Source organism: Nicotiana sylvestris, chromosome 3 (genome assembly GCF_000393655.2).
Source record: "Nicotiana sylvestris chromosome 3, ASM39365v2, whole genome shotgun sequence".
Taxonomy (NCBI): Eukaryota; Viridiplantae; Streptophyta; class Magnoliopsida; order Solanales; family Solanaceae; genus Nicotiana; species Nicotiana sylvestris.
Window position 1 is genome coordinate 147108921 of NC_091059.1, and position 25103 is coordinate 147134023.

At 38.4% G+C, this 25103-nt stretch overlaps 1 protein-coding gene across 1 annotated transcript; it reads right to left on the reverse strand.

The window, feature by feature from the left end:
* Positions 1-8585: 8585 nt before the first annotated feature.
* Positions 8586-9168, reverse strand: LOC104231353 (uncharacterized). Its single transcript, XM_009784332.1, has 3 exons — positions 8962-9168; positions 8793-8834; positions 8586-8705 (listed from the first exon to the last, which is right to left on the reverse strand). The coding sequence occupies exons 1-3, from the start codon at positions 9166-9168 to the stop codon at positions 8586-8588; spliced, it is 369 nt and encodes a 122-aa protein (XP_009782634.1).
* Between the last annotated feature and the right edge of the window lie 15935 nt (positions 9169-25103).

Sequence of the window (25103 nt, forward strand, 5' to 3'; positions counted from 1 at the left end):
CACTTACTTCTCCGGCACTCGCCGTCGCCGACCACCATTATTTATTTATTATTCTTATAGTGTTTTGACTGTTTTCTTTCATTTTCTAATCTTTTACTTTTTGTTATTTTACATTTCTAGACGTCTTTGTTATTCCATTTTATGTTTCTAGATCTTTGTTATTCTATGTTGTATCATTCTTACCAGTATTGCTAGTAGCATTCTTGTTTTTCTTTCTTAGATCTTTGTTATTACACATAGTGTCTTTAATTTTTTTTTTCTTGTTGTTGTTATTGTTGGTTGCTTCTTGTTTACTGTTCCTTAAGCCGAGGGTATACCGGATACAGTTTGATGTTGTTGTTGTTGTACATTTCTAAACGTCATTAGGGATATTCTCTTGTTCCTCTCCTATTTGGGATCATTGATATGAAATAGGCGCTGGTGTTTGACTAATATATCAAAAGGGCTTGCTATGAGATCGAAGATTCTTACTATGATTAGTGATTGAAAAGACTAGTGAAACAAGTTTAAGTTTTAAAATAAAACATGCCTATTTGAAGTAATTGTTTAAAGAGTTATGTTTATTTTAGACAATTGTCGTTTAATAGATATTTGAGTTTTGAGGCATTATGAGTACCTGTTTTACACCTCCAAAAGGAATGGCAGTCAGTTTTTTCTTGTCTTCTCATCATTCTGAAAATCAAATAATGTTCTTGAGGAAATTTAAGTTTTCATGAATTTGGAATTCGTTTAACTTTTTTAAATTCTGAAGGAATTCTTCGCAAACTGTGAGGGCTTACAATTTTTAATTAAAGACAGAGATTACTTTACCTGAACCATGAGTTTTATGTCCCCGCAAATTTTATTTTCCCAGCAAAAATCACACTAACACCACTAATCTCAAATATCTGCTAGTAAGTGGTAATGATATTTAATTTTGATTTTCCATTTAAATTTTGACACCTGAATAGAATAGGATCATGAAATCTACAACCACACTACTACTGAGGTTCAAGTAAGAGCCCGTTTGGACATAAGAAATTTCCCCCCATTTTTTCGAAAAATTCACTTTTTTTTCAAAATCAGCATTATTTGTTTATAAAATTTCCAATTTTCACTTGAAAATGCATTTTGGAATATTTCGAAAATTTGAAAAACTTCAAAAATAACTCAAATTTATATTCATGTCCAAACACAATTCTAATTTTCAAATACCATTGTCACTTAAAGTTTTTTTTCACTTTTTTTTTAAATTTTACAATTCTTATGTCCAAACGCCCACTAAGTCTTTGGTAGCAGGACTATAGCTTAGTATCTCGCTAGCTTCCAATTTATGTAAAATGTAGTTGATAGAGGTTAGTATATCTTGGTGTTTTCTCGCGTAAATGACTACTTTTGCATCGACTCTCTTTTTGGGAAATCGAAATATGTTAATCTGTGTTGCCCTTGTTATAGATAAAAGAAAAGATGTAACTGATTCAACGGTGAGTCAATGAAGTTGAAATGGACCATGGAGCCAGAGGTCAGCCGATTACTAAATGATAAAAAGAAGGCGACAAGGAACAATTTGTTGTACCTTATTGAAAATAGGAATTTTTACCTCCCATAGCAATGGTTGATACCTTATTTATTTTAAATAAATACCCTTTTAAAAAATTATATTTCATAGGAACCTTTTGATTTTTATAGTCAAATATCTATTTATGGTCACTTCCTACTCTTAAGCCATAAAATATGCATGTATTATTTTTCTCTCTCATGTATAAGAATATCCATCGTTTTCTATATCTCTATTGTGTAAAACCCCTCAATTCTCCTCCATTTTTTATTCCCAAATCTCAATCTCCAATGGACGAAAATCATCCTTTTTCTATACCCAATTCAGCTTCATCTCTGAAGCAAAAGTTGAAGAACTCCTTTTGCTTCTCCTGTTGCTTTCCTCAGCACCACCCTTCTCCTCCGCCTCTGTCGTCATCCTCCTATAAGAATCCGGCGTTGATTTGGGAACCCAATAACCTACCGAATTTAAAAGACAAGGTTTTTACTATTTTCAGCTTTGGATCTAACCGGCACAAGAGACAACACTCCTCCTCTACTGATCAGTTCTGTTATGATCCGTTGAGTTATTCACTGAATTTCGAAGATAGGTTTGATGATGAAGAAACCACTTTGGGTAATTTCACTTCTCGACTCCCTCCTTCCCCGGCTGAGGAACTTGAATTCTCTGCTAATATATTTCAATGTATTTCGATATATCTCGATGTATTTTATTGTATTCATTGTCTTTTTTTTCGTTGTATTTTAATATATCCTGCTGTATTCTATATATTTCATTATATTCACTGTCTCGCTATAGTCCATGAATGTATTTTCATATGTTTTTTTAATTAATATAATTTATGTATTCAGATGTATTATATAATTTCTCTGAAGATTGCTATGTTTTTGGGGTGTTTTTCAGTTGAGAATCTTTTTTATAATTGGAAATACAAAATTTGTGTGTTATAATTGAGTTTGTTAAGTTATATTAAGTCTATTATGTTAATTGATTCACTTTCTCTTTAAATACAGTGTAATCCCCTATTTCACGCCGTGAATACAGTCGAATACAATAATCTGCCCAGCTGTAATCCCATGTTTCACGCCATGAATACAGTCGAATACACTCGAATACAAAAATCTATCCAGCTGTAATCTCATGTTTCACGCCATGAATACGGTCGAATACACTCGAATACAACAACTGATTAGCTGGACTTTTATGATTCACGCCTATTTTTGCTACTGTATTCATGAATACAGTAGCTTAAATACATCTAATACATCTTATAACAAAAGAAAACGTATCTACAATCTGTAATATAGCAAATGGTATATATAGATAGATAATTACCACTAAAAGATAGTGTTTTATGAAAATTTCTCTTGAAAATAAGTGACTCTTTGTTTAATTATCACGATTATAAAAGAAGAAATTACATTATATATCATTTGGGGCATACAGCCCATTCCAAAATAGTCCATATTTGAAGCTTTTACCTGGTTTAGCCCAGGTTGTATATGTTATGAAATTTAGTTTTCACCCGGTAGCCCACAACTTAAAACAACGGTTTTAATATTTTAAATTTCAATTTCTCTGTTTCTTTTTCTCTCTCTTCCTCACGTTTTTCTCAGAGACGAAGGCAACCGACCTCGATTGTTGGGTCTCAAGTACTTTTTCGAGCTTTCACTCTTATTTTCAGGTAATTTTCGTTTCATTTTATGTTTTTACCACAGTTTTGATTTTGACTTTTGTTTTATTTTTTATTTTTTTACTTTTCTGATTATGCCTATTTTCTTTACAATGTTGTTGTATTTTTCGTTTGATTTTGTGTTCTTTCTATCTTCGTTCTTGGCTTAAATTTGATGTTTCAGTTTGCATGGTTTGTTATTTCGACTTTTAGGGTAGAATTTGTTATTTTTTTGAGTTTTGTTACAATTTGGGAAAATTGGCCTCTGCTTTGTGTTCATGGCCTTTATTTTTTGTTTGATTTTTGTGTTTTCCTTCACTTGTCTTCACTTTTGTTAAAGCTTTGTTTGTTTGTTTTATTGTAGAAAATGCGTTCAAAAATACTTGCTTCTAAAAGCAAATTGAAGGTTGTTGGAAAAGGCGTTAAGTTTGATTTTGCGAAAAGATTGAGGGACTTGCCCTCAAGCCCTGATTCTGAAGCTAATGTGCATGTCCACCCCAGATAATGATGATTTTGAGTCTCCTGCTCCTCCTAAAAACTCGCAACAAGAGAGTAGTCGAATGACTCATTCGCAAACGAGGAATACTCCCACTCCAGTTAAATCATCGAGGGACTTGCCCTCAACCCCTGCTTTTGAAGCGAATATGCATGTCCAGGCTCCCAATGATGATGATGATTTTGAGTCTCCTGTTCCTACAAAAAAGTTGCAACAAGAGAGCAGTCGAATGACTCGTTCGCAAACGAGTAATACTCTTACTCCGGTTAACATCGTTAGAATAAGGAGTAAGAAACGTAGGAGGCCTGAAAAATCAAAAGAAAAGCTGAAAGTTGATTTGGTTAATGAAGATGATGTAGGCCCCAGTGTTAAACCAAAAATGAGAAAGATCAAGGACGATGGTGAGAGTGGTCTTGATTGCATATCGAAAGAACAAAGGTTTTCTATTCGCTGCAAATTGAATAAGAGAAAAGCTAAGCTGAAGGTATTCCCTGTGTTGCTATTAATTTTATACATGCTTATATAATTTCATACAAAGTTATACAGCTGTTTATACATCTTTATATAAGTACTGCTACACTGATTTATACATGTTTATACAATGTTTTAGTATAGTTTTTGTTCCTGATCTATTTCTTGTTATTTTTACATATGCAAGGTTGGGGACTTCTATATACAACCAGTTGATCATTTCCACAACAGGATTAGTTCTCATGCCGAGACTGATATTATGAGCATTTTAAAGCAATGTTTGACTGACACGCAGCTTCAAATGTTCCGTGCTAGTTGTTTTGGGTACTTCTTGGACCTCCCTCAATTTAAAATTCAAAATCAACTTATTCATTGTATGCTATTGAGGTAAGTCGTCCCAGGACGGGAAAGGGAGTTGTGGGTGAAAATTAATGGTTGTTTGCTGCGTTTTGGCATTGGAGAGTTTGTTGTTGTCACTGGTTTGAAGTGTGTATAAGAAGATGCCACGTTCTATGACAAATCAGATGTCAATAGGTTGCTAAAAGAGTATTTTTCAGGAGATGGAAAAAAAGGCTATAACGAGGGAGCAACTTCTTGATCGCTTCAAGAAAAAGGACTGGAAGTCGGACGAAGATGCGTTCAAGATGGCCTTTATGGTGTTTGTCCATCATTTCATATTCTCATATGCCAATAATCATGGTATCAACAAAGATGATTTTGATATCATTGAAAGTGGTCAATATCAAACGTATGCTTGGGGAAAAAAGTCATTTAAAGATATTTTAAAGACAATGAGGGACAGACAGTATGACTATTTGACAATGTATAGGCTTATGTTTGCCACTTGCATTACAAATATGATTTTTTGAGTGTTGCTCTATGGTTGACAAGCATCTCACTGTTCGTGTTGGCACAAATGTGCCACGCATTCTTAATTGGAAAGTCACTGAAACTCCAACATATACGGATTTGACTGGCGGGGTGATCATGTCTAGTATCGACAAGGTAAATATTTTGTACCATAATACTTATTCATATATGATTTTAGTTTTTCTGTAAGTATGTATATTTATGAATATGTCACAATTTCCTTTTTCTACTATTGTAATCCAGTTTTCTTTTTGTAGTTGAACTATAGGAACATTTCCCCTACTCGTGAAGAGATGTCAACTCTGAACATCGACATATTTGTTGAAGTTAATGCCGATGATGTTGCATCAGGGGAGGTGCCTGCCTTTCACACTGATGATTTTGTCGCTGCATCTCCACCTTGTCCTCAGAATATGGAGCAACAGTCTAAACGACCTTATCCTCAGAATACGGAGCAACAGTCTAAACGACCTTATCCTCAGAATACGGAGCAACAGTCTAAACGACCTTTTCCTCAGAATATGGATCAACAACCTAACCCGAGTTATGATCCTTCGGTGCGTATTGATATGTTGAATGTTGAAGTTGAGAAGTTTAGGAGTGCTATTGGAAAGGTACTGGAGCTTTAGCTTTTCTGTAGTTTATCGGTAATTTTTGTATATACATGGTTTTTTGGTTATAAACTTGGTTGTTGATTTACTTTTGTTTTTTTTTTTGTTTTAGTTGACTGATACAGTTACGGCACTCAAAAATTATGTAGTTTCTTCCTTTTAAAAAGTGTTTAGTTTTCTGAATATGAAGGAAACCAAGAAAACGAGGGAGGATGTTACTGATTCTAAGGTAATTTTTTACTGATAAAAACAAATCACTCAACAGTTATGCCTTCTCTGAATCATCACTCAACAATTATGCCTTCTATTTCTATTGTTTTTTATTATATTCGTCAGCGCGTGTCTGATGACAATACATCTTGTCTCGGCGAATTTGATGGATATCAATATGATGTTGTTCCTGACTTTGTCGATTAAGTGAATCAAGATAACGCGCTAGCTAACGAGGGAGTTACTGATGGTGTTGATCATGGTATGCGTTCTGCATTTTATCTTTTTTTGTCTGATTTTCCTTTTCTTCATTTTGAAAGTTTTTTATTATTGGTTTTCTTTGTCTAAGGGGCAGCAGGTAATGTCAAGGGTGACACATTTTGGGATGACATTGGCGATGAAGATTTAGTTGCGCTACAGATGTCCCAAATTGTGCTTCACAAACCATCCATCATAGACGTAGAAGATGATTACCTTTCCCCTGAACAGTCAGTTCGACAGAAAATACTAGGAAAATATGCCAAATCTCCATATTTACCAGTTTTGATTCGGGGGCATCAGGATCGGCACACAAGCTCATTTTTTATATCAAGCATCCTTTCACGATCGAAATTGATGATTTTGATCCATTGTCGCCATTGGCTAAAGAGTTTTGCGTGTTTGTTGATAATGGGATGGAATGTATCTTCACATTCTTTAATCTTTCATGTTCTGATTTTATACTTGTCAATGAATGTAGTTCTGATTACTTTTTATTTTTTGTGAGTTAAAGTGCCAAAAATATATATACCGATGAAGTAAATAAGCTTGCGGAAGCTTTTACTTTTGGCTCGTGTCATGTGACCACGAAGGATTGGTTCCACTCACTTGCGTATTGTGGTCGACCTTTGATTGACACGGTATTTAATAACTATCAGTTCTAATGCCTTTTTTTATTTGTTACATATTTTTATTGTTTGAGACCACCATAGTGTATACATAGCTTTGTATAATCACAGTTAAGATTGTATAACCTTGTATAAATATGTATACCTCTGTATAATAGTGTATAAATTTCTATATTTAAAAAATTTGGTAGTGATGGTTTCTATTTTATTTCTTGTCTCAGCACTTGGATGTCCTCTTCTATTATTTGAGGAAGAGGGGAAAATATAGGCCGAATGTTGCTATGCGGTTTACTACAACCGACTTTGCCTTTGATAACAAAATCAACTCCATGTATAAAGATTTCAAAGTGAATCAAGATCTTTCAATGATTCCTGAAGGGCATGAGATAGAAGAGTACATTAGAGGATATTATTGTGATGCAAATGTATCGTGGCATACTATTGACCACGTCTTATTCCCTATCTATGTGAAGCGCGTAAGAGCAAAATTGGGCCATTGGGTTTTGGGGTTGTTTACATTCATAGATAGGTGCATCCACATCTATGACTCTAACTTGGAGCTATTAATGATAGACTTGCTTTAAATGCTGCATTACCTTATGCAATTCTGATACCTTACTTCTTGAAGAGTTCTGATATTTTATGTCGAGAAGAAGGGCATTGATTGGAACAATGGTGCATATACTGATAAATCTCATTCTGATGCTTTGCAGATTAATCTGGTTAATAATGTGCCCCAACAGATCAAATGGTAGGTTAATCTCAATTGTTTTACTATTTTACTATTAGTGTACCTATTTGAATTAGATTTGTTTTTTTTAATTACAGTGATTGTGGTGCATTTGTTGCTGGCTTTGTTGAGTATTTCATTCTTGGTAAGGAAATTCGAAAAGATAATTTTGACATTGAGACACTTCGCACTAGATGGGGATTTCTATTGTGTGATTATGGAAGGAAAAAACAATAGTCCGGTGCAATTAGTGGTGATGAAATCACAGGAAGACTTTTCAGGAAGAGGGGACGACCGAGAAAGTAGTTTTGTTTTTTCTATTTTACTGTAGTTTTGCTATGTATCAGGAGTTGTTGCCTAGTTTTGTCTAAGTATTATTCTGCTACTTGTGAGATAACCTTAAAGGATATTATAGATGTTTTTATTTTTATGTAATTTGTGGTAGTCATTACACATTGTGACTGTGAATGAATTACATTTTAATGAATATTTCAGTTGCTTTTGTCCTTTGACAAAGTATGTATTTTCATTATGATTGCAGTTTTGTTAATGTTGCAGGGTTTATACATATGTATACAATAATATACATAGTTATACAAACTTATACTCTCATTTATACATCTGTATACATATAACACCATTGATTATTTGCAGTTCTGTTTTATATTTGTACAATCTATCAATATATTTAGCACCATTAAAAACAACAAGACACTATTATTGGATAATCAAAACATGTATAATGAAACATATTTAACATAATTGCAATATATGGTGTAAATTATAATTCTTTCTTGACATTTCTAACTCAATTGCTTGTGAAACTTAACTACTCAACATTTGTAACTCTATTGTTTGTGAAACTTAACTACTCAACATGACAACAAATGTAATAGGAAGTGTTATATTTCCAACTATTTATTTTGGTCGATTCCTACATGTTTTTCTATTGTGACCGCCTTGTCCACACACAGAACATGAAAACGCCCTCTTAGACTCTTTCTCTGAAGCAGGTTTGAGTCTTTCTTTTCTTGGCCTTCCTGCGTTCCTTCTCCCTTTAGGTGGTAGGACCACATCTTCCAGCACCTTTGTTGGAATTACTCATAAACTCTCATCTGGCATCGGATTCACTGAAAATTCATAAGTTCTAAGGAGGTTATCCTTCTTGTAGTAAAAAGAGCAATACTGGCCAGGTTTCAGCTGTTGGTTCTTCAAAACTGCCTAAGTATGCGGACATGGAAGTTTATCCATTTCAAATTTTCCGCAACTGCATGTTCCCTCTTCAAGGCACATTATGTTTCGCCTTACCCCTTCAAACACAGTATATAACTGCTCTGTAGTAGGCCTCACCTGCAAAAGTATTTTTTTTAAAAAAAGTTAAAGAACATTATACATTATTATATAGAGTTATACATCCTTATACAAGCATAAATGCAAGTCAGAAGTGCCAAGCATCATTATATTTGATTCATTTTACCGTCATTTGCTCCGATGCATTCAGATTTTCCCGAAAGAGTTTGTCGTACTTTTCGCCAAGCTCTGTAGATGTCTTCATTGCACTTTTTCTATTTTTGTTGTTCCACTGTTGTAGAAAATTTGTCATGTACTCCAGCAATCGCATTACCGGTAACTCTCTAGCATCCTTGTTTGTTGCATTAATTGACTCTGCAATATTGGAAGTCATTACCATCGACCTTTTCACTTTGGAGTATGCCCTAGACCATCTTTCGTAGGCAATTTCTAACAAGTAAGGTTGCACCTCGGATCAATTTTGCACATATCTATCATATGGTACTCAAATTCTTTATCGTGTAAGCTCTAGCCAAAGCAAAGAAGATATCCTTCAATTGTTGTGATGTTTCTTGAATGTGCGCTTTACATTCTGCCACAAGTGAAACATACAAATACAATGTGGTACTTCTGGGTACACAGCTTTTGTGGCATTGAAGATGCTTTCGTTTCTATCTGAAACTATACACATCCCTTCCCTAACACCAAAAGTACCCTTTATCTGGACAAAGAACCACTCCCAAGATTTGTTATTCTCTGAATCTACAATTGCATATGCAAGTGGAAGGATTTTTCATGTTTATACAAAATAGGTATTAGGATTCAGACAATAATACAAATCTTATACACAGTTATACACAATTATACAACTTTATACCAACTGCAAATTTTATAAAAACAGCAATTGTGAAATCTTATACACTTTTATACATGAAACTACAATATTATACAAACTGCAGAAACAAGGAAAGCATCCATCTTCTGATTTGTGCAACTTTATAATCGTTCCTGGATTTGTATGCTCCAATATATAAAAATACTTCGGCAACTCCTTATATGAATCACTCGGACTTCCTCTTATCATTGCCATTGCTATCTCCTTAGCTCTCCATGCTTTCATGTAGCTCACTTCAATCTCGTGTTGCTTTTGTATATCCTCTATTATTTCATTTGCGGTGTAAACTATTTTTGGATTAACATACTTGTCCTTGACTATACTAGCAATTACACCCGAAGTAGCTTGACATTGTGTTAAGTATCTTTCACCATAGCCACATGTGTGATTATTATTGTAACTTCTCACTTTGAATATGTTTGCCTTGAAAATGACAGAAGATTTGAAACTCCAAGCACAATTGTCATCCACACATATAAGGTGATACCTAGGATTAAAGATCATTCAACTTCTAAATACACTTGTATACAAAAACATAACTAGATATATACTAATTTTAATATCTATATACAAATATATACATATTTATACATATATATATATATATATATATATATATATATATATATAACAGAATATACAACTATTAATATACCTTGTTGCGCTTGATCTCTTCACCTTGAATTGGAACCTCTCGCGTACAGCCAAGTTCTTCATCACATTCATAACTGTCTCTATATCTTTATAAACTTGATCCTCCTCAACAAATTCGTTCAACATATTATCTATTATACTCGTGTTTTCACTAAATTTCGTGTTTTTTATCAATTCGATATCATGCATAATCTCGGTGCTATCAATTGTGGATACATATATAGAATTGGAACTTGTAGCAACTAAACAACTGGAACTTGTAGCAACCAAACAATTATCATAAATCTCTTTCACTGTCACAAACAAGGGATATTCAGTGAAATTCAAGTTTTTCTTCTTTAATTCGATATACACCTTAACACCTGTATCGTTGTAAATCAGGATCGGTGGGAAACCATCATTTGGGAGAAAGTTAATCTCTATTGTGTTTAACTCACTATCGATCCTAACCTGTTCCAAAATAGCTGCAACTAATTTGTTGTAGTTGAATGTCGACTCGATTATTACACAATCGCTAATGAAATTGATAAACTTGTTTTCTTCCCATTCACCACTATGAAGAACGTAAACTGGAAAAAGCTCCATCGAACAAAAAGTTGAAATCAAAATTGCTGCAAAAATGAAAATTGCGTTGATTTGCAGCAAAAAAATTTCACTTTTCGTGTTTGATTTGCTATTAATTCGAGATGAAGAAGAATTTCTATGATTTTTGGAGCTGCATTGACCGCAAGATCTTGTTTTTGTAGATTTGGGGAAGAAGAATGGAAAGAATGAGAGAAGATCCCGCTGAAAGATACAAAATCCCGCTTCTGACTCCCAAAAAACGAAAATAACGCCCCTTTTTTTCGGATATGGGCCTCTTATTTTTGGGCTACTCAATTATAAATGGAATTTTTACCTATTTATACCATATATCAAACCTTATTACCTTCATTGTTTAAGGAATGTGTTAATTACATTTAAGCATACCAAATTACCATTTATATACCATAATTTAAATTAAGGGTATAATTATTCCTTCATTTATTGTAGGCGTGATTTTAGGACCGTATTTTCACGTTATTTCGTTTACCGCCTCTCTCTCCTCCCCCCCACACCCCCTACAATTTACCTTCAGTTAATTCCTTCCCCCCCTCCCCCCACGATTTACCTTCAGTTTTTCCCCCATTCTCGTACAATCTCTTCTCACCCACAATTACCATCACTTTCTTCTCCACTTAATTACCTTCAGTTGTATCCCCCATGATTTGAATTCACTTCCATCTTTGTCTTCAACTCCTAAATCATGAAAAAAACCAACACTCCCCCAAAAAAATCATCAAAAGCTATATTAGCTGATATTCCAACCTTTGATTTGGGTGTTTTAACACCAAAATCACCACCCAAAAAACCACAATCGACACATGCAAGTGAACAAACTACTGGTATTTCATCTCCTAGACAAATTCGTGCGGAAATGAGAAGCAAGCATTTGCACGATGTTGATGCTGGTGCAGGTGATAAACTAGTCGAGAAACAACTCAAACACAAGGGGAAAGAGTTGAGTGTAGATGATTCCCCCAAAGTTCCATTTGTGAAAAAACCCAAGGTCTCTCCTACTTCATCAAAACCAAAAAAGAAGAAACTCTCAAAAAAAGTACCAAAATTGGTTCACCAAAAAATTTCAATAAAGGTAAACACTATTTATTTTTCCTCACTGTTTTGTAGTTTGATTTTGGTTGTAAAAATCTGTTGTTTAAGTGTTAATTTAGTGTTCAAGTGTTTTTGGTCAAATGTGGTATTGTCCTAATTTTTTAGATTATTCGTCGCAATTTTGTAGGTTTAATGGAACTGTGATTATTAGACAGTCTATAACTGTAGTTAGTTTGTAGTTGATTTGTAGTCTGATCGTTAAATTGTAGAGATGGTATTTTTCATTGCAACCTGTATTGCTGCTACATTTAACTTCATTCTAAATACAATTAATCTACATTTTGTGAGTTACTTGAAGTAACTGTTACATTCTGTAGATAATGTTTACACGTGCATTGTTCTTCTTTGATTGTTCAAGTGTATTTTGGTAAAATGTGGTGTTGTCCTAATTTTGTAGATTCTTTGTCTCAATTTTGTAGTTTAATTGGAACTGTGACTCTTAGACAGTGTATAAATGTAGTTAGTTTGTAGTTGATGTGTAGTCTGATGGTTAAATTGTAGATATGATATTTTTTATTGTAGCCTGTATAGCTCATATATTTAACTTCATTCTAACTACAGTTAATCTACATTTATGTGAGATACTTGAAGTAACTGTTTTGTAGATTCTTTGTCTCAATTTTGTAGTTTAATTGGAACTGTGACTCTTAGACAGTGTATAAATGTAGTTAGTTTGTAGTTGATGTGTAGTCTGATGGTTAAATTGTAGATATGTTATTTTTTATTGTAGCCTGTATAGCTCATATATTTAACTTCATTCTAACTACAGTTAATCTACATTTATGTGACATACTTGATTCCACAGTTTGTGTGATCCTAGCATACCTAGCCAAATACAAGCTTTACTCTCTCCAAATGCTTTAAGGGTTTTCAAAAAAACTTGTTTTGGTTACTTATTAGGTCTCCCCACAATCTGTATGCAAAACCAATCACTTCATCTTCTGATGCAGTATGAATTGACAAAGTCTACTGACTCATATTTTTCAGTACTATTTAAGGGTGAAAAATTGAATTTTTCTTTGAGAGAATTTGGGTTGATAACTGGTCTTAATTGTGTGAATAAGTTTTCAAATTATGGTTACACTTCCACCTATGTTAGCCCTTTAATGAATACATATTTTTCGAACAAAGAAAGGGTTGAGAAATGGCATTTGAAAAATGTAGTGACTAATAAAGCATGGGCAAACGATGTGGATGCGGTGAAGTTGTGCATTATTTATATGTTGGAATTTTTTGTTTGTCCTTCTGATAAAGACCATGTGACTTTCATAGACAAGTTTATGTTCTTTCTAATAGAGTCTGGTAATTTTGAGTCATACCCATGGGGTATCAAATCCTTCAAGCAGGTTATTGAATCTGTCCGACATCGTCTTAATCCCCATGTACATTCTTATCTGATACGGGGATGCTCATTAGCCTTGCAAGTGTGGCTATATGAGTGTTGCTCGTCCGTCAGCACCGAGCTTGCTACGAGATGTTCTGAATCTATACCTCGCATTTTAAGATGGTCAGCTACAAAGGGGCAGATTTGGTTAACTGACCATAATTCGTTCAGTAAAAGAAAATTCACAAAAAAATATTCTAGGGTGCGATTTAATCTATTTAAATATTTTGATAATTATGTTAGGTGTTAAATTAATGTTTGCTTGAACTTCATTTTATTTTTAGTTTTAAAAATTAGAAAAAAAGAAAGAAAAAAAAGAGAGAGAAGAAAAGAATGAAGAAAACGGTTTGGGCCAAGAAAATAAACCAAAAATAGGCCCAAACCAATTCGAGCCGACCCAGTCCAAACCAGGCCTCAGGCAAACCACCCCAAACGACGCCGTATAAAGGCGTTTGATCTGAGCCGTCCGTCCAGGCTGATCTAACGACTCAGGACCTCTTTCAGCAACCCGTTTTCAAACCCGACCCAATAACCGGTCTGACCCAACCCCTCACTTAAACCAAACGACCTCGTTTAACTACCAAACGACCCCGTCTTATTCCTCACCATCAGATCCAAGCCGTTGAGATCATCTGATCTAACGGCTCAGATCCAATCCCCTACTCCGTATATAAACCCTCTATCACTCCCCACGCCCCCTATCTGAACCCCCCCTTCATCGTCCCCAAGCTCAAACACTGAAACCCCAAACCCTAGCAAGCCTCCCTAGCTTCCCTTTCACCAGAACCCGGCGGCACGAACGCCGGTGACCACCTCCTGAACACCCTAAGTCCCCCTCACTCTCCTGAACATGGATCTGCTATCCATTTGCCTCGAATCACTTTCCTTCGTCTCGAATCTTCATTTGAAGATTTGAGTCAAGCCCGGACCTATGCCAAATTACCCCATCTTCATACCAGACACTCCCCTGACCCTCCTCGTGACCAAACCAAGCTTGGTTTGGTCCGAATCTACCCACGACTCCTAAAAACCCAGATCTGAAAATTCGGACCTTAGAACACATGCACCTGGGGAATCCGGCCAGTCTTAACAGGGGTTTGAGGTCTAATAGACCCTAGTCAAGGTGTTCTCATGTGAGAACACCCTGATTAAAGTTTGTTCGGCCTCAAGAGTTCGAAGTTGAGTCAGATTTGGGTCGTTTTGATTTCAAACTTTTTTCGGTAAGTTTTCTTTTCTCTTTGTTTAGTTCTAATTAAGTTGTCAGCATGCTTCGTTGTGTTTGTTTGTTATTTTGTTATTTTTCATTCGGATTTCTTCCATCTCTGTCAAAGGCCTTTTATTTGGTCAATTGTCTTCTGTTTGTGTTCCGAATGCACTCTGTGATAAACATGATCGTCAATTAGATTAGTCGTCAAATGAGTTAATTCATATAGGCCCCAGTAATTGAACAAAAGTTGTCTGATGCCCTTTAGGTCCCTGAACGTATTGTTTATATGAGCGACTGATTATTACCTGTTATAATTAGTATAGTCAACTCGATAAACGTCGTCGATTAGTTTTCTATAACTAATGAATCGAATGAGCTAATAATGTCACATGACTAATTGAACCTTGTCACTGACTGAATGCCCAGCATTGTCTGAAATAAGTTTGTTTGCATTGTAAAAATGACTGAAAAGGTTCAGTCCAGGGCAGTACTGAATTTGAACTTTCATCAGTTCAAAATACCCTGATGATGCAATGGGCAGGGCAATAATAATCAAGGTTAAGCAGGGGTATTCTGGGGTGTTAAAAAGGACAGAAAGATTAGTTTAAATGAGCTGACAAGCAGGGTACTAATTTAGGATTAAACTAATACCAATGGGGAACAAGACACAAGGGTATGGGGCTTAAAATGAATAATAAAATGAGCCCATAACTCTTGATTAAACAAAACCAGGCGTGGGGAACAAAGAGCTGGCACCAAAAGATGCTTAGGCATGGGCTTAAAAGAGTATGGGCAGTCTGCAAGTAGGGGAGGAGGCAACTTAGCTGCACTGGGTCATTTGGCTTATAAATAAGCCATTTGAGAACTTAAAAAGGGGGCTGGAATTTTTAGTCTTGTGACTGGAACTTTTAGTTTGAAGAGAGGTCTACTGAGTTTAAAGAAAACTGAAAAACATAAGGTAGTTTCCAAAAATATTGTAACCAAACACTATCTGAAAGTTGTATAAGAATTCATATTGGTCAAGCTGCCTTGGCCAAGTTCTGTCGTCTGCACTGACTGAGCTGTTTGTTGGTTGTTGAACTGTTGGTGTTTGCTGCATTGAATACCCTGTTACTGCTGTTGTTTCATCACTCTTTCCTGAGATTGCTCATTTGGTACTCGACTATCTGCTGGTTCTTTTGTTCTGGGAAATATTGTTGGTTGTCTGTGGGCTGTGGAAAACACTTGGATTTTTGATTTTGTTGCTGTGTTGTTGCTGTGTATCTGCTGTTGCTGTGTGTGCTACATACTGCCCAGCTGACCATTCCTTTCTTCTTTTCGTTCTCTATACCATGTACACGACTGATACACTGCCAATGTAACTTGAAAGTTGAGCATGAATACAAAAGAAAGGAGTTGAAGTTATTTATTTTCATGTGTAGCCTGTATATTGAACATTATATTGTGTATAATAGTTTACATTTTTGCCTGGATAGTAGAGGTAGTCCTCCTACATAATGAATGTCGATGTATGGCAACTTAATAGCATATTGTGTATATAGGCTGGTAGATAAAAGGATTGACAGTGTAGATAGGCTATACCTTAGACTTTAGCTATGTTTGTGATTAGTATATCCTTTAATGCATGTTAAGTATGAAACTATACATTGTTAGTTAATCTTATTTCCTTTGATAAGCTGCCTCGTTATAACTGGCAAACCATACCTTTTGGAACAAACAGCACAAGTCTACATTTCAACCTTACAAATATCAAGCCCAAATCGAATGAGCTAAACAGGCCTTCATCGGAAAAGCAGTGGCCCAGGTCCGGCCAATATTGTATGGGCTGGGTTTGGGCCCATAGTGTCCATACGGCTGTCCATGTACGCGGTCGGGCTTCGGATTTTGCGAAAGCATTCGGGACTCCGCTATAAATAACCTGCAAACATGTAACTAAGTAGGATCATTGCTTTCATTAGTAGAGACAAACGTAATAGAAAAATGTAGTCACTATAGGTTTATCCTTTAAAAATAAAAATGAGACGAGCCTCGCCAAATAAATCACACATCGCCGGGGCCCTCAATAAAATACATAACCATTGACTAGACTTTGGATTTGGCCGTTTAATGAACCTTCACGGCCTCTTCCTAAAATAACAACACGTTAGTCTCTTTAGGATACGCCTTAATAAACCTTACCTTCTTAAACTCGGGTGCACATTGATGTGACCCAAATCCAAATCTCAACGGAGTCAAAGTGTGTCGACAACCACGGGTACATTGATTGTAACGTGGTTCGAGATACATTTTTATAACGTTGCAATTCTTGATAAAAATAACAGTAAATGATAAAAGCGGTTAAAAGATAAAATTGGCACATAAGTTCACATTTGTATAAAATCAGATAATCAAGCCAAATATAACAGTTGAGCGACCGTGCTAGAACCACGGAACTCGGGAATGCCTAACACCTTCTCCCGGGTTAACAGAATTCCTTATCCGGATTTCTGGTACGCAGACTGTAGTATGGAGTCATTCTTTTCCTCGATTCGGGATTAAAATTGGTGACTTGGGACACCCTAAATCTCCCAAGTGGCGACTCTGAAATAAATAAACCAATCCCGTTTCGATTGTCCTTTAATTGGAAAAACTCCCTTGCACCCTCGCGGGTGCGGAAAAAGGAGGTGTGACAGCTCTGGCGACTCTGCTGGGGATGACATAACCCAGAACCACTGGTTCAGGGTTAAGAATTCGAGCTTAGAATAATTGTTGTTATTTGGCTTTATTTATTATCTGATTTTTACATGATATATGCTTAATGTGCTAAATGATGCTTTTACCGCTTTAATATTATCTGAATTGTGTATATAAAACTGCTACGAAACCCTTCTTTCTGAGTCTTCTGAATTTATGGTGTACACGTGCGCGTGACCCACCTTTCTGTTAAAGTCATACCAAATAAGACGGAGTTGGGACAAGTAACTAGGCCGGGCAGACTTTCGTGCTCCCGGTACGTTGCCCCCGCTTCGGCTCAAACTGTCCGTTTGGGTAAGCCAGGTTTAGAACAATCAACCTCAGGTTTTTCACTTAGAATAACTCAGCCATGTACCGGATCCCTAGTAGGAACGTATATTTGCATCATGTACATTTGGCCTTGGAGACTCAACACAGGGGTTGGGTCTGTCTAGGACAGGTGAACCCGAAATAAAAAGACCATCATGATGCATCCTATTTGCTACATGTTGTACTTATTCAAGGGTGAATGGGTCGTTTGGCGGACCAATAATAGTTGCGGACAAATAACACACCTTGTTAGATTGATCACATTTAAATAAGAAGGCCGCACGTTTTTCCAGCATGATATTATTTTAATCAAAGCATGGGGAACATTTGTGGAATTCAAGAATTCTAGGAATTCCCTATGTCCCCCACGCTTTCTTTTTGGGAAAGCACATGGGGAACATTTGTGGAATCCAAGAAGTCTTGGAAATCCACTATGTCTCCCACGCTTCATTTTTGGGAAAAGCACATGGGGAACATTTGCGGAACCCAAGAAATCTTGAAATTCCCTATGTCCCCCATGCCACATTTTTGAAAATATAATAAATATAAAAAATAAAATATATATGTATATATATATATATATATATATATATATAAACGTTGAAAAATTCAAAAAAAAAAAAAAGATTTTGTATGTTTTCATCATCATCCACAAGTTAGAAATAGTGGAAAAGAGGAAAAAATAACAGTTTATAAATGTGGAAAAAAACAAATGTCCAAGTAGTGTCGAAAATCTGCCGAATTTTTGAGAAAATAAGGAAAATATATGTCTTATTAGTTAGTTTTATTAACAACAAAGGAAAAGTAGAAAAAATCATCATTGTTTTGTTTTGTTTTTTAAAAAAAAATAGTTTTTAGAGTATCTTTCAGTTGTCGAAAGGTTATTTTCGTAAAAGAATGGACAAGTTTTAAAGTGTCAAAATAATCCTCCCCGGCCTCAAAATTCATGTGAAAATTGGAAGGGGCCACATTTGCAAAAAATAACCATTTGGTTGCATTTGTCGAACAGAGAAAGGGAGCTGGAATTTTGTTTTTGAGTCTACCAATCTTCTGATTAGAACATGCGGGTTGTTTAATTTTCAAGTTTGCGGGTCATCTTTAAATCCTTGAAACCCAGTTTGTTGTAAAAAAAATTTTTTAAAAAAATGTGTGTTTAGTGTTGTTTATCTTTTATTGTCCGAACTACGCAAGGTCTGATTCACGCGGGGACGTGATACGTAGGCAATCCACATAAGATTCGACCGCCAGTAATAAAGAAAAAGAAAATACAAATAGAATAAAATACAGGGGTTCCCAAAGTACTTCAAAGGGGCAAATAAGCAAGCCGGGATGACGCATGTTGTTTGAAGCAAAGCATGTTAGAAACGGTTATCTGCCTAGGGGCATTGCATCCTCAATGTGTTGTTATTAAATCTGTTACACTCTAAACGCTAACAAGTTTGTTGTTTTCCGAATCTCAAACAGTTAGTTGTTAAAGAATTCTGGCAACACACCCTTACCAAACTAGATCCAAAGGACCGATAACAACAAGCATGACTACTTCAGAGAATAGTACCGAGGAAGAAAGGCCGATGAGCCAGTTGTTAAAGGAAGCGATGGGAAAGATAGAAAGGATGGGACTAGATATGAATGCAATGCAGCTAGCTCTAGCCAAAGCACAAAAGAGCCCTGAGCCATTGGGGCACATGCCGGAATACCCTCACTCCGGCCCTTCAACAAGCCTCCCAAATCCCCGTTACCATCAAGAAAGAAGCCCTCATGATTCCCAGGCTCCACCACCCCATCAACCTCTCCCCACACCCGATATTCCCACTTTTGTGGGACCCACATCAGCCCCCTTGCACAGAACGACCAGCGAGCCATTGTTTCAGGCTCACGATACGCAATACTATCCCCCTGAGCCTACATTCCATGCCCCCGAACCACATGGTTACAATCCACACTTGGAGGTACCGGCAGAGATCGAAAAACCGGTTAAAGCCCCTGAACAGGATGAGGTGTTGAGAAAGTTCAAAAGCCTGGAGCAGTCCTTCAGGAACTTGCACGGATTGGGCAATCAAATCAGTGTAGCATACAAAGATCTGTGTCCTTTCCCAGACGTCCAACTCCCGGCTGGTTTTAAGATGCCTAAGTTTGATTTATATGAAGGGCACGGTGATCCCATGGCACATTTGCGGGGATTCTGTAGCAAAATGAGAGGGGCAGGCGGCAAGGATGAGCTGTTGATAGCTTATTTCGGCCAAAGTCTGAGCGGATCTGCACTAGAATGGTATACCAGGCAGGATTTCAGCAGGTGGTACACATGGGATGATCTGGCGCAGGCTTTTGCAGGTCATTTCCAGTACAATCTAGAGATAGTCCCTGACCGTCTCACATTATTGAGAACTGGGAAGAAACCCGGGGAAAGTTTTCGCGAGTTCGGGTTCCGCTGGAGAGAGCAAGCAGCTAGAGTCGATCCTCCCATGAGAGAGGGAGAGATGGTGGACTATTTCTTGCAGACACTGGATCCAACCTATTTTGGTCACTTGGTGACAACGGTTGGAAAATCTTTCAACGAGGTGGTCAAGATAGGGGTCATGATAGAAGAGGGTTTGAGGTCTGACAAGATCTTGAACTATTCGGCACTCAAGGCCACAACCCAGGCTATTCAAAACGGCACGGGAGGTGCGTTGAGAAGAAAGAAAGAAGAGGTTGCCACGATCGAGGCAGGCAGTTGGTCCAGGGCTGGCAGGCCACACTACAACCAACCCAGACCTCACAGGTCAAACTACCCATACAACCCACCACAAAATTTCTATCCACCTCGAGAACCACATTGTTCCGTACACCAAGCCCAGGTATACACTCAGCCTCCGGTTCGCCCACAATGGCGCGCACCGGCTCCCCAGAACATATATGCACCACCACAAAACACCTACCCTCCACCAAGGGCATATAGAAACCCTTCAGGGGCAGGCTTCCGGGGAAATCCAGATGCTAGGAATGACAGGTTGCGGAAACAGAGAACCTTCACGGAGCTGGGAGAAACCTACACCGCTTTGTTCCACAAGCTGCGACAATTGGGTTTGGTTAGTCCTGTCCAGACTCGAGAACCAAATCCCCCACCTCAGAATTTGGATCGATCAATCAGTTGTGAATACTGTTCAGGGATGCTCGGGCACGATACCGAGAAGTGCTGGAAGTTAAGGCATGCCATACAGGATCTTATTGACACCAATAAGATCGAGGTCCAGACACCGGAGGCTCCTAACATCAACCAAAACCCACTGCCAGCGCACCACGAAACTCACATGATTGAGTTGGTGTGTGAGGGAGGAGAATTAAGAAAACCCTCACAAACAGTGATGATGATCCAAGCCGCCCCGAAAGAAGTCTTAACCAGTGGAGGAACGAGTGTACAGTCGCAGGGAGAAGGCGTCAAGCCGGTAGTGATATTGGGGAAGAGCCCGTCCGTCATAGCAAGCAAACCCGAGCCAAGCAAGTTGGTAATACCAGGGATCCTGCCCACACCGGCAGTCGTGTTGAAAGGGGTATGTAGAGAACGGGTGACCATAAAGCCTGTGGTCCAGCTGCCGATGATTGACAGCAGGGCTGTGCCTTGGAAATATGAAAAGGCGGTGGTGATGTACAAAGGAAAACAGGTGGAAGAAGTCAGTTGTGAAGCGCAAGGGCTGACTCGATCAGGTCGATGTTTTGCTCCGGTGGAGCTAAGAAGAACCAACCCAGTTGCAACCAAGAAACCTGTGTCCGAAGAAGAGGCTGAAGAGTTCCTGAGGAAGATGAAAGTACAGGACTATTCTGTGGTCGAACAGCTGAGAAAAACACCGGCCCAGATCTCACTGTTGTCGTTACTGATCCATTCTGAGGAGCATCGTCGGGCCCTGCTGAAGATATTGAACGAAGCTCATGTACCCAGTGAGATTTCTGTAAACCACCTGGAAACCATTGCCAGCAAGATTTTCGAGGTGAACAGGGTAACATTCTCAGATGATGACCTGCCGATGGAAGGTACGGAGCACAATAAAGCTCTATACCTAGCCGTCAAATGTGAAGACTCGGTGGTAACTCGAGTGTTGGTGGATAATGGTTCAAGCGCCAATATTTGTCCATTATCCACTCTGGACCAGTTAAAGATCGACCGCGGAAGAATCCAGAAGAATAGCATCTGTGTCCGGGGGTTTGACGGAAACGGAACAGCCACTGTAGGGGATGTTGTACTTGAACTGACCATTGGTCCAGTCCTGTTTACCATGGAATTCCAGGTGTTAGATGCCACAGTTTCTTATAACCTGCTGTTAGGACGACCCTGGATTCATGCAGCCAAAGTGGTGCCTTCCACTCTACATCAGACGGTGAAGTTCGAGTGGGAAAGACAAGAGGTCATGTTACACGGCGAGGATACAACGTGCACCATGGGCGGAACCATTGTACCTTTCATAGAGACCGTTGATGACAAAGGTCCTTGGGTCTACCAGATTTTCGATACTGGGTCGGCCAACAAAATTTCTGAAGGAGAAATCATCCCGCACCCTAGGATAGCTGCCGCTACAATCATGATGGTCTCGGAAATGCTGGGTAATGGATTTGTGTCGGGAAAAGGCTTGGGAGTCGAGCTTTAATGGATAATCCAACCTGTCTCCCTTCCTAAAAATCTGGAAACTTTTGGATTGGGGTTCAAACCAACCGCAGCAGATAGGAAGCAAGCGCGAAAAATGAAGAAGAGGGTCTGGTTTCTGCCTAAACCAGTGCCACGCCTCTCAAGGTTTTTTGTCAAAGCGAGTGCCAAGGGGTCGCCGATCCCAAAGAGTCGAGGACCTTTGATCGTTATAAATGAAGACCTGAATCAGAGTTTTGAAAGGCTATTCGCGGATGTCAGTATGGTGGAAGCTGGAGAAGGTTCTAGCAGAGCAAAGATACAGTTTGTGGGGCCTGAGGCCAAGACCAACAATTGGACAGTTACTCCTCTTCCTGTCCGAGGGGAGTCTTGGTAGTAGGCTTTGATTTATGTTTTGTGTGTTTTGTTTTGTCCGGATTATTCAAGGGTGTAATCCAAATTTTACTTTCGTTTTTGTAAAAGTGTGAACCCTTTTATCCCGCAAGTTTAATAAAGTTCTTTTCTTTTGTCCCATTTTAATTTTGTTTTGTTCTTTTTCTTTCTGAACAGTTCTCTTTTTACTGGTTCTAATGACATGGCATGCACAGCGGATCTTCGACCTAGTCTAATAAATCAATCTGAATCCGACTCAATGATGCAAGAGGTCGTTTGTGATGATGAATCTGAATGTGACGAAGGTGAAGCCTTCGAAGAGATAAACCGAGAACTGTGCCAATTTGAAGAAAAACCCAAGCCTAACCTAAATGACACTGAGGCTGTAAACCTAGGAGACGCTGATAACGTCCAAGAAACCAAAATCAGCATCCACATTGAGCCGAATGTCAGGGAAGAATTGATCAGAACCCTCATGGAATTCAAAGATGTTTTTGCATGGTCCTATGACGATATGCCTGGATTAAGCACCAATTTAGTGGTTCACAAATTGCCCACTGACCCGGCATACCCTCCGGTCAAGCAAAAATTAAGGAAATTTAAAACAGAAATGAGTGTAAAAATCAAAGAAGAAGTGATTAAGCAGTTGCAAGCGAAGGTCATTCGGGTCACTCGATATCCCGAGTGGTTGGCCAATGTGGTACCAGTCCCAAAGAAGGATGGAAAAATCAGGGTGTGCGTCGACTACCGCAACCTCAACAAAGCAAGTCCCAAGGACAATTTTCCGTTACCCAACATTCATATCCTGATCGATAATTGCGCTGGGCGCGAGATCGGATCCTTTGTGGATTGCTATGCGGGTTATCATCAGATCCTAATGGACGAGGAGGATGCTGAGAAGACAGCGTTTATTACGCCATGGGGAACCTACTGCTATCGGGTAATGCCATTCGGGTTAAAGAACGCCGGGGCAACGTACATGCGAGCAATGACTGCTGTGTTTCATGACATGATACACAAGGAAATCGAGGTGTACGTCGATGATGTGATCATCAAATCTTGGCGTCAGGAGGACCATGTAGCAGACCTAAGGAGATTTTTCCAAAGACTCCGGAGGTATGATATCAAGCTTAACCCGGCCAAATGCGCATTCGGGGTCCCATCAGGAAAGTTGCTAGGATTCATCGTCAGTCGACGGGGGATTGAGTTAGACCCATCCAAAATTGAATCCATCCGAGATTTGCCACCGCCAAGGAACAAAACAGAGGTAATGAGTTTGCTGGGTAGACTCAATTACATCAGCAGGTTCATCGCTCAACTCACAGCAACTTGTGAGCCCATATTTCGGCTGCTGAGAAAGGATGTTGCGGTGGGTTGGACGGCAGAGTGTCAGGAGGCTTTCGACCAAATCAAAGGGTATCTGTCTAATCCACCCGTATTGGTCCCGCCTAAGCCCTGGAAGCCCCTAATTCTTTACCTGACGGTCTTGGAAAATTCATTTGGTTGTGTATTGGGGCAACATGATGACACAGGGAGGAAAGAGCAGGCCATCTACTATTTTAGCAAGAAATTCACAGTGCATGAGGTCAAGTACACTCAACTCGAGAAAACATGTTGCGCCCTAACTTGGGTAGCTCAGAAGTTGAAACACTACCTGTCTTCATATACTACTTATCTCATATCCCGCTTGGACCCATTGAAGTATATCTTTCAGAAACCTATGCCCACGGGGAGGTTGGCAAAATGGCAAATTCTGCTCACAGAATTTGATATCATCTACGTGACAAGGACGGCCATGAAAGCCCAGGCACTGGCAGACCATTTGGCAGAGAATCCCGTTGATGAAAAATACGAGCCCTTAAGAACGTATTTTCCTGACGAAGAGGTGATGCATACGAATGAGTTGGAATTACCTGAGGAACCGGGTTGGAAGCTTTTCTTCGATGGAGCTGCAAACGCAAAAGGGGTTGGAATAGGAGCAGTACTCATTTCTGAAACAGGACGCCATTATCCTGTTACGGCTCAACTACGCTTCTATTGCACCAACAATATGGCCGAGTATGAGGCTTGCATTCTGGGTCTGCGCTTGGCTGCTGACATGGATGTCCAAGACGTCTTGGTCTTGGGAGACTCGGACCTCTTGGTACATCAAATTCAGGGAGAATGGGAAACACGAGATCTAAAACTCATACCATACCGACAATGCTTGCATGATCTGAGCAAGCAATTTCGATCGGTGAAGTTCAAACACATCCCGAGAGTTCACAATGAGGTTGCGGATGCCTTAGCCACCTTAGCATCAATGCTGCACCACCCTGACAAAATGTATGTTGATCCTCTACACATCCAGGTCCGTGATCAGCACGCCTACTGCAATGCCATAGAAGAAGAAGCAGATGGCGAACCCTGGTTTCATGATATCAAGGAATACCTCAGGATGGGGATACATCCAGAACATGCCTCTGGGG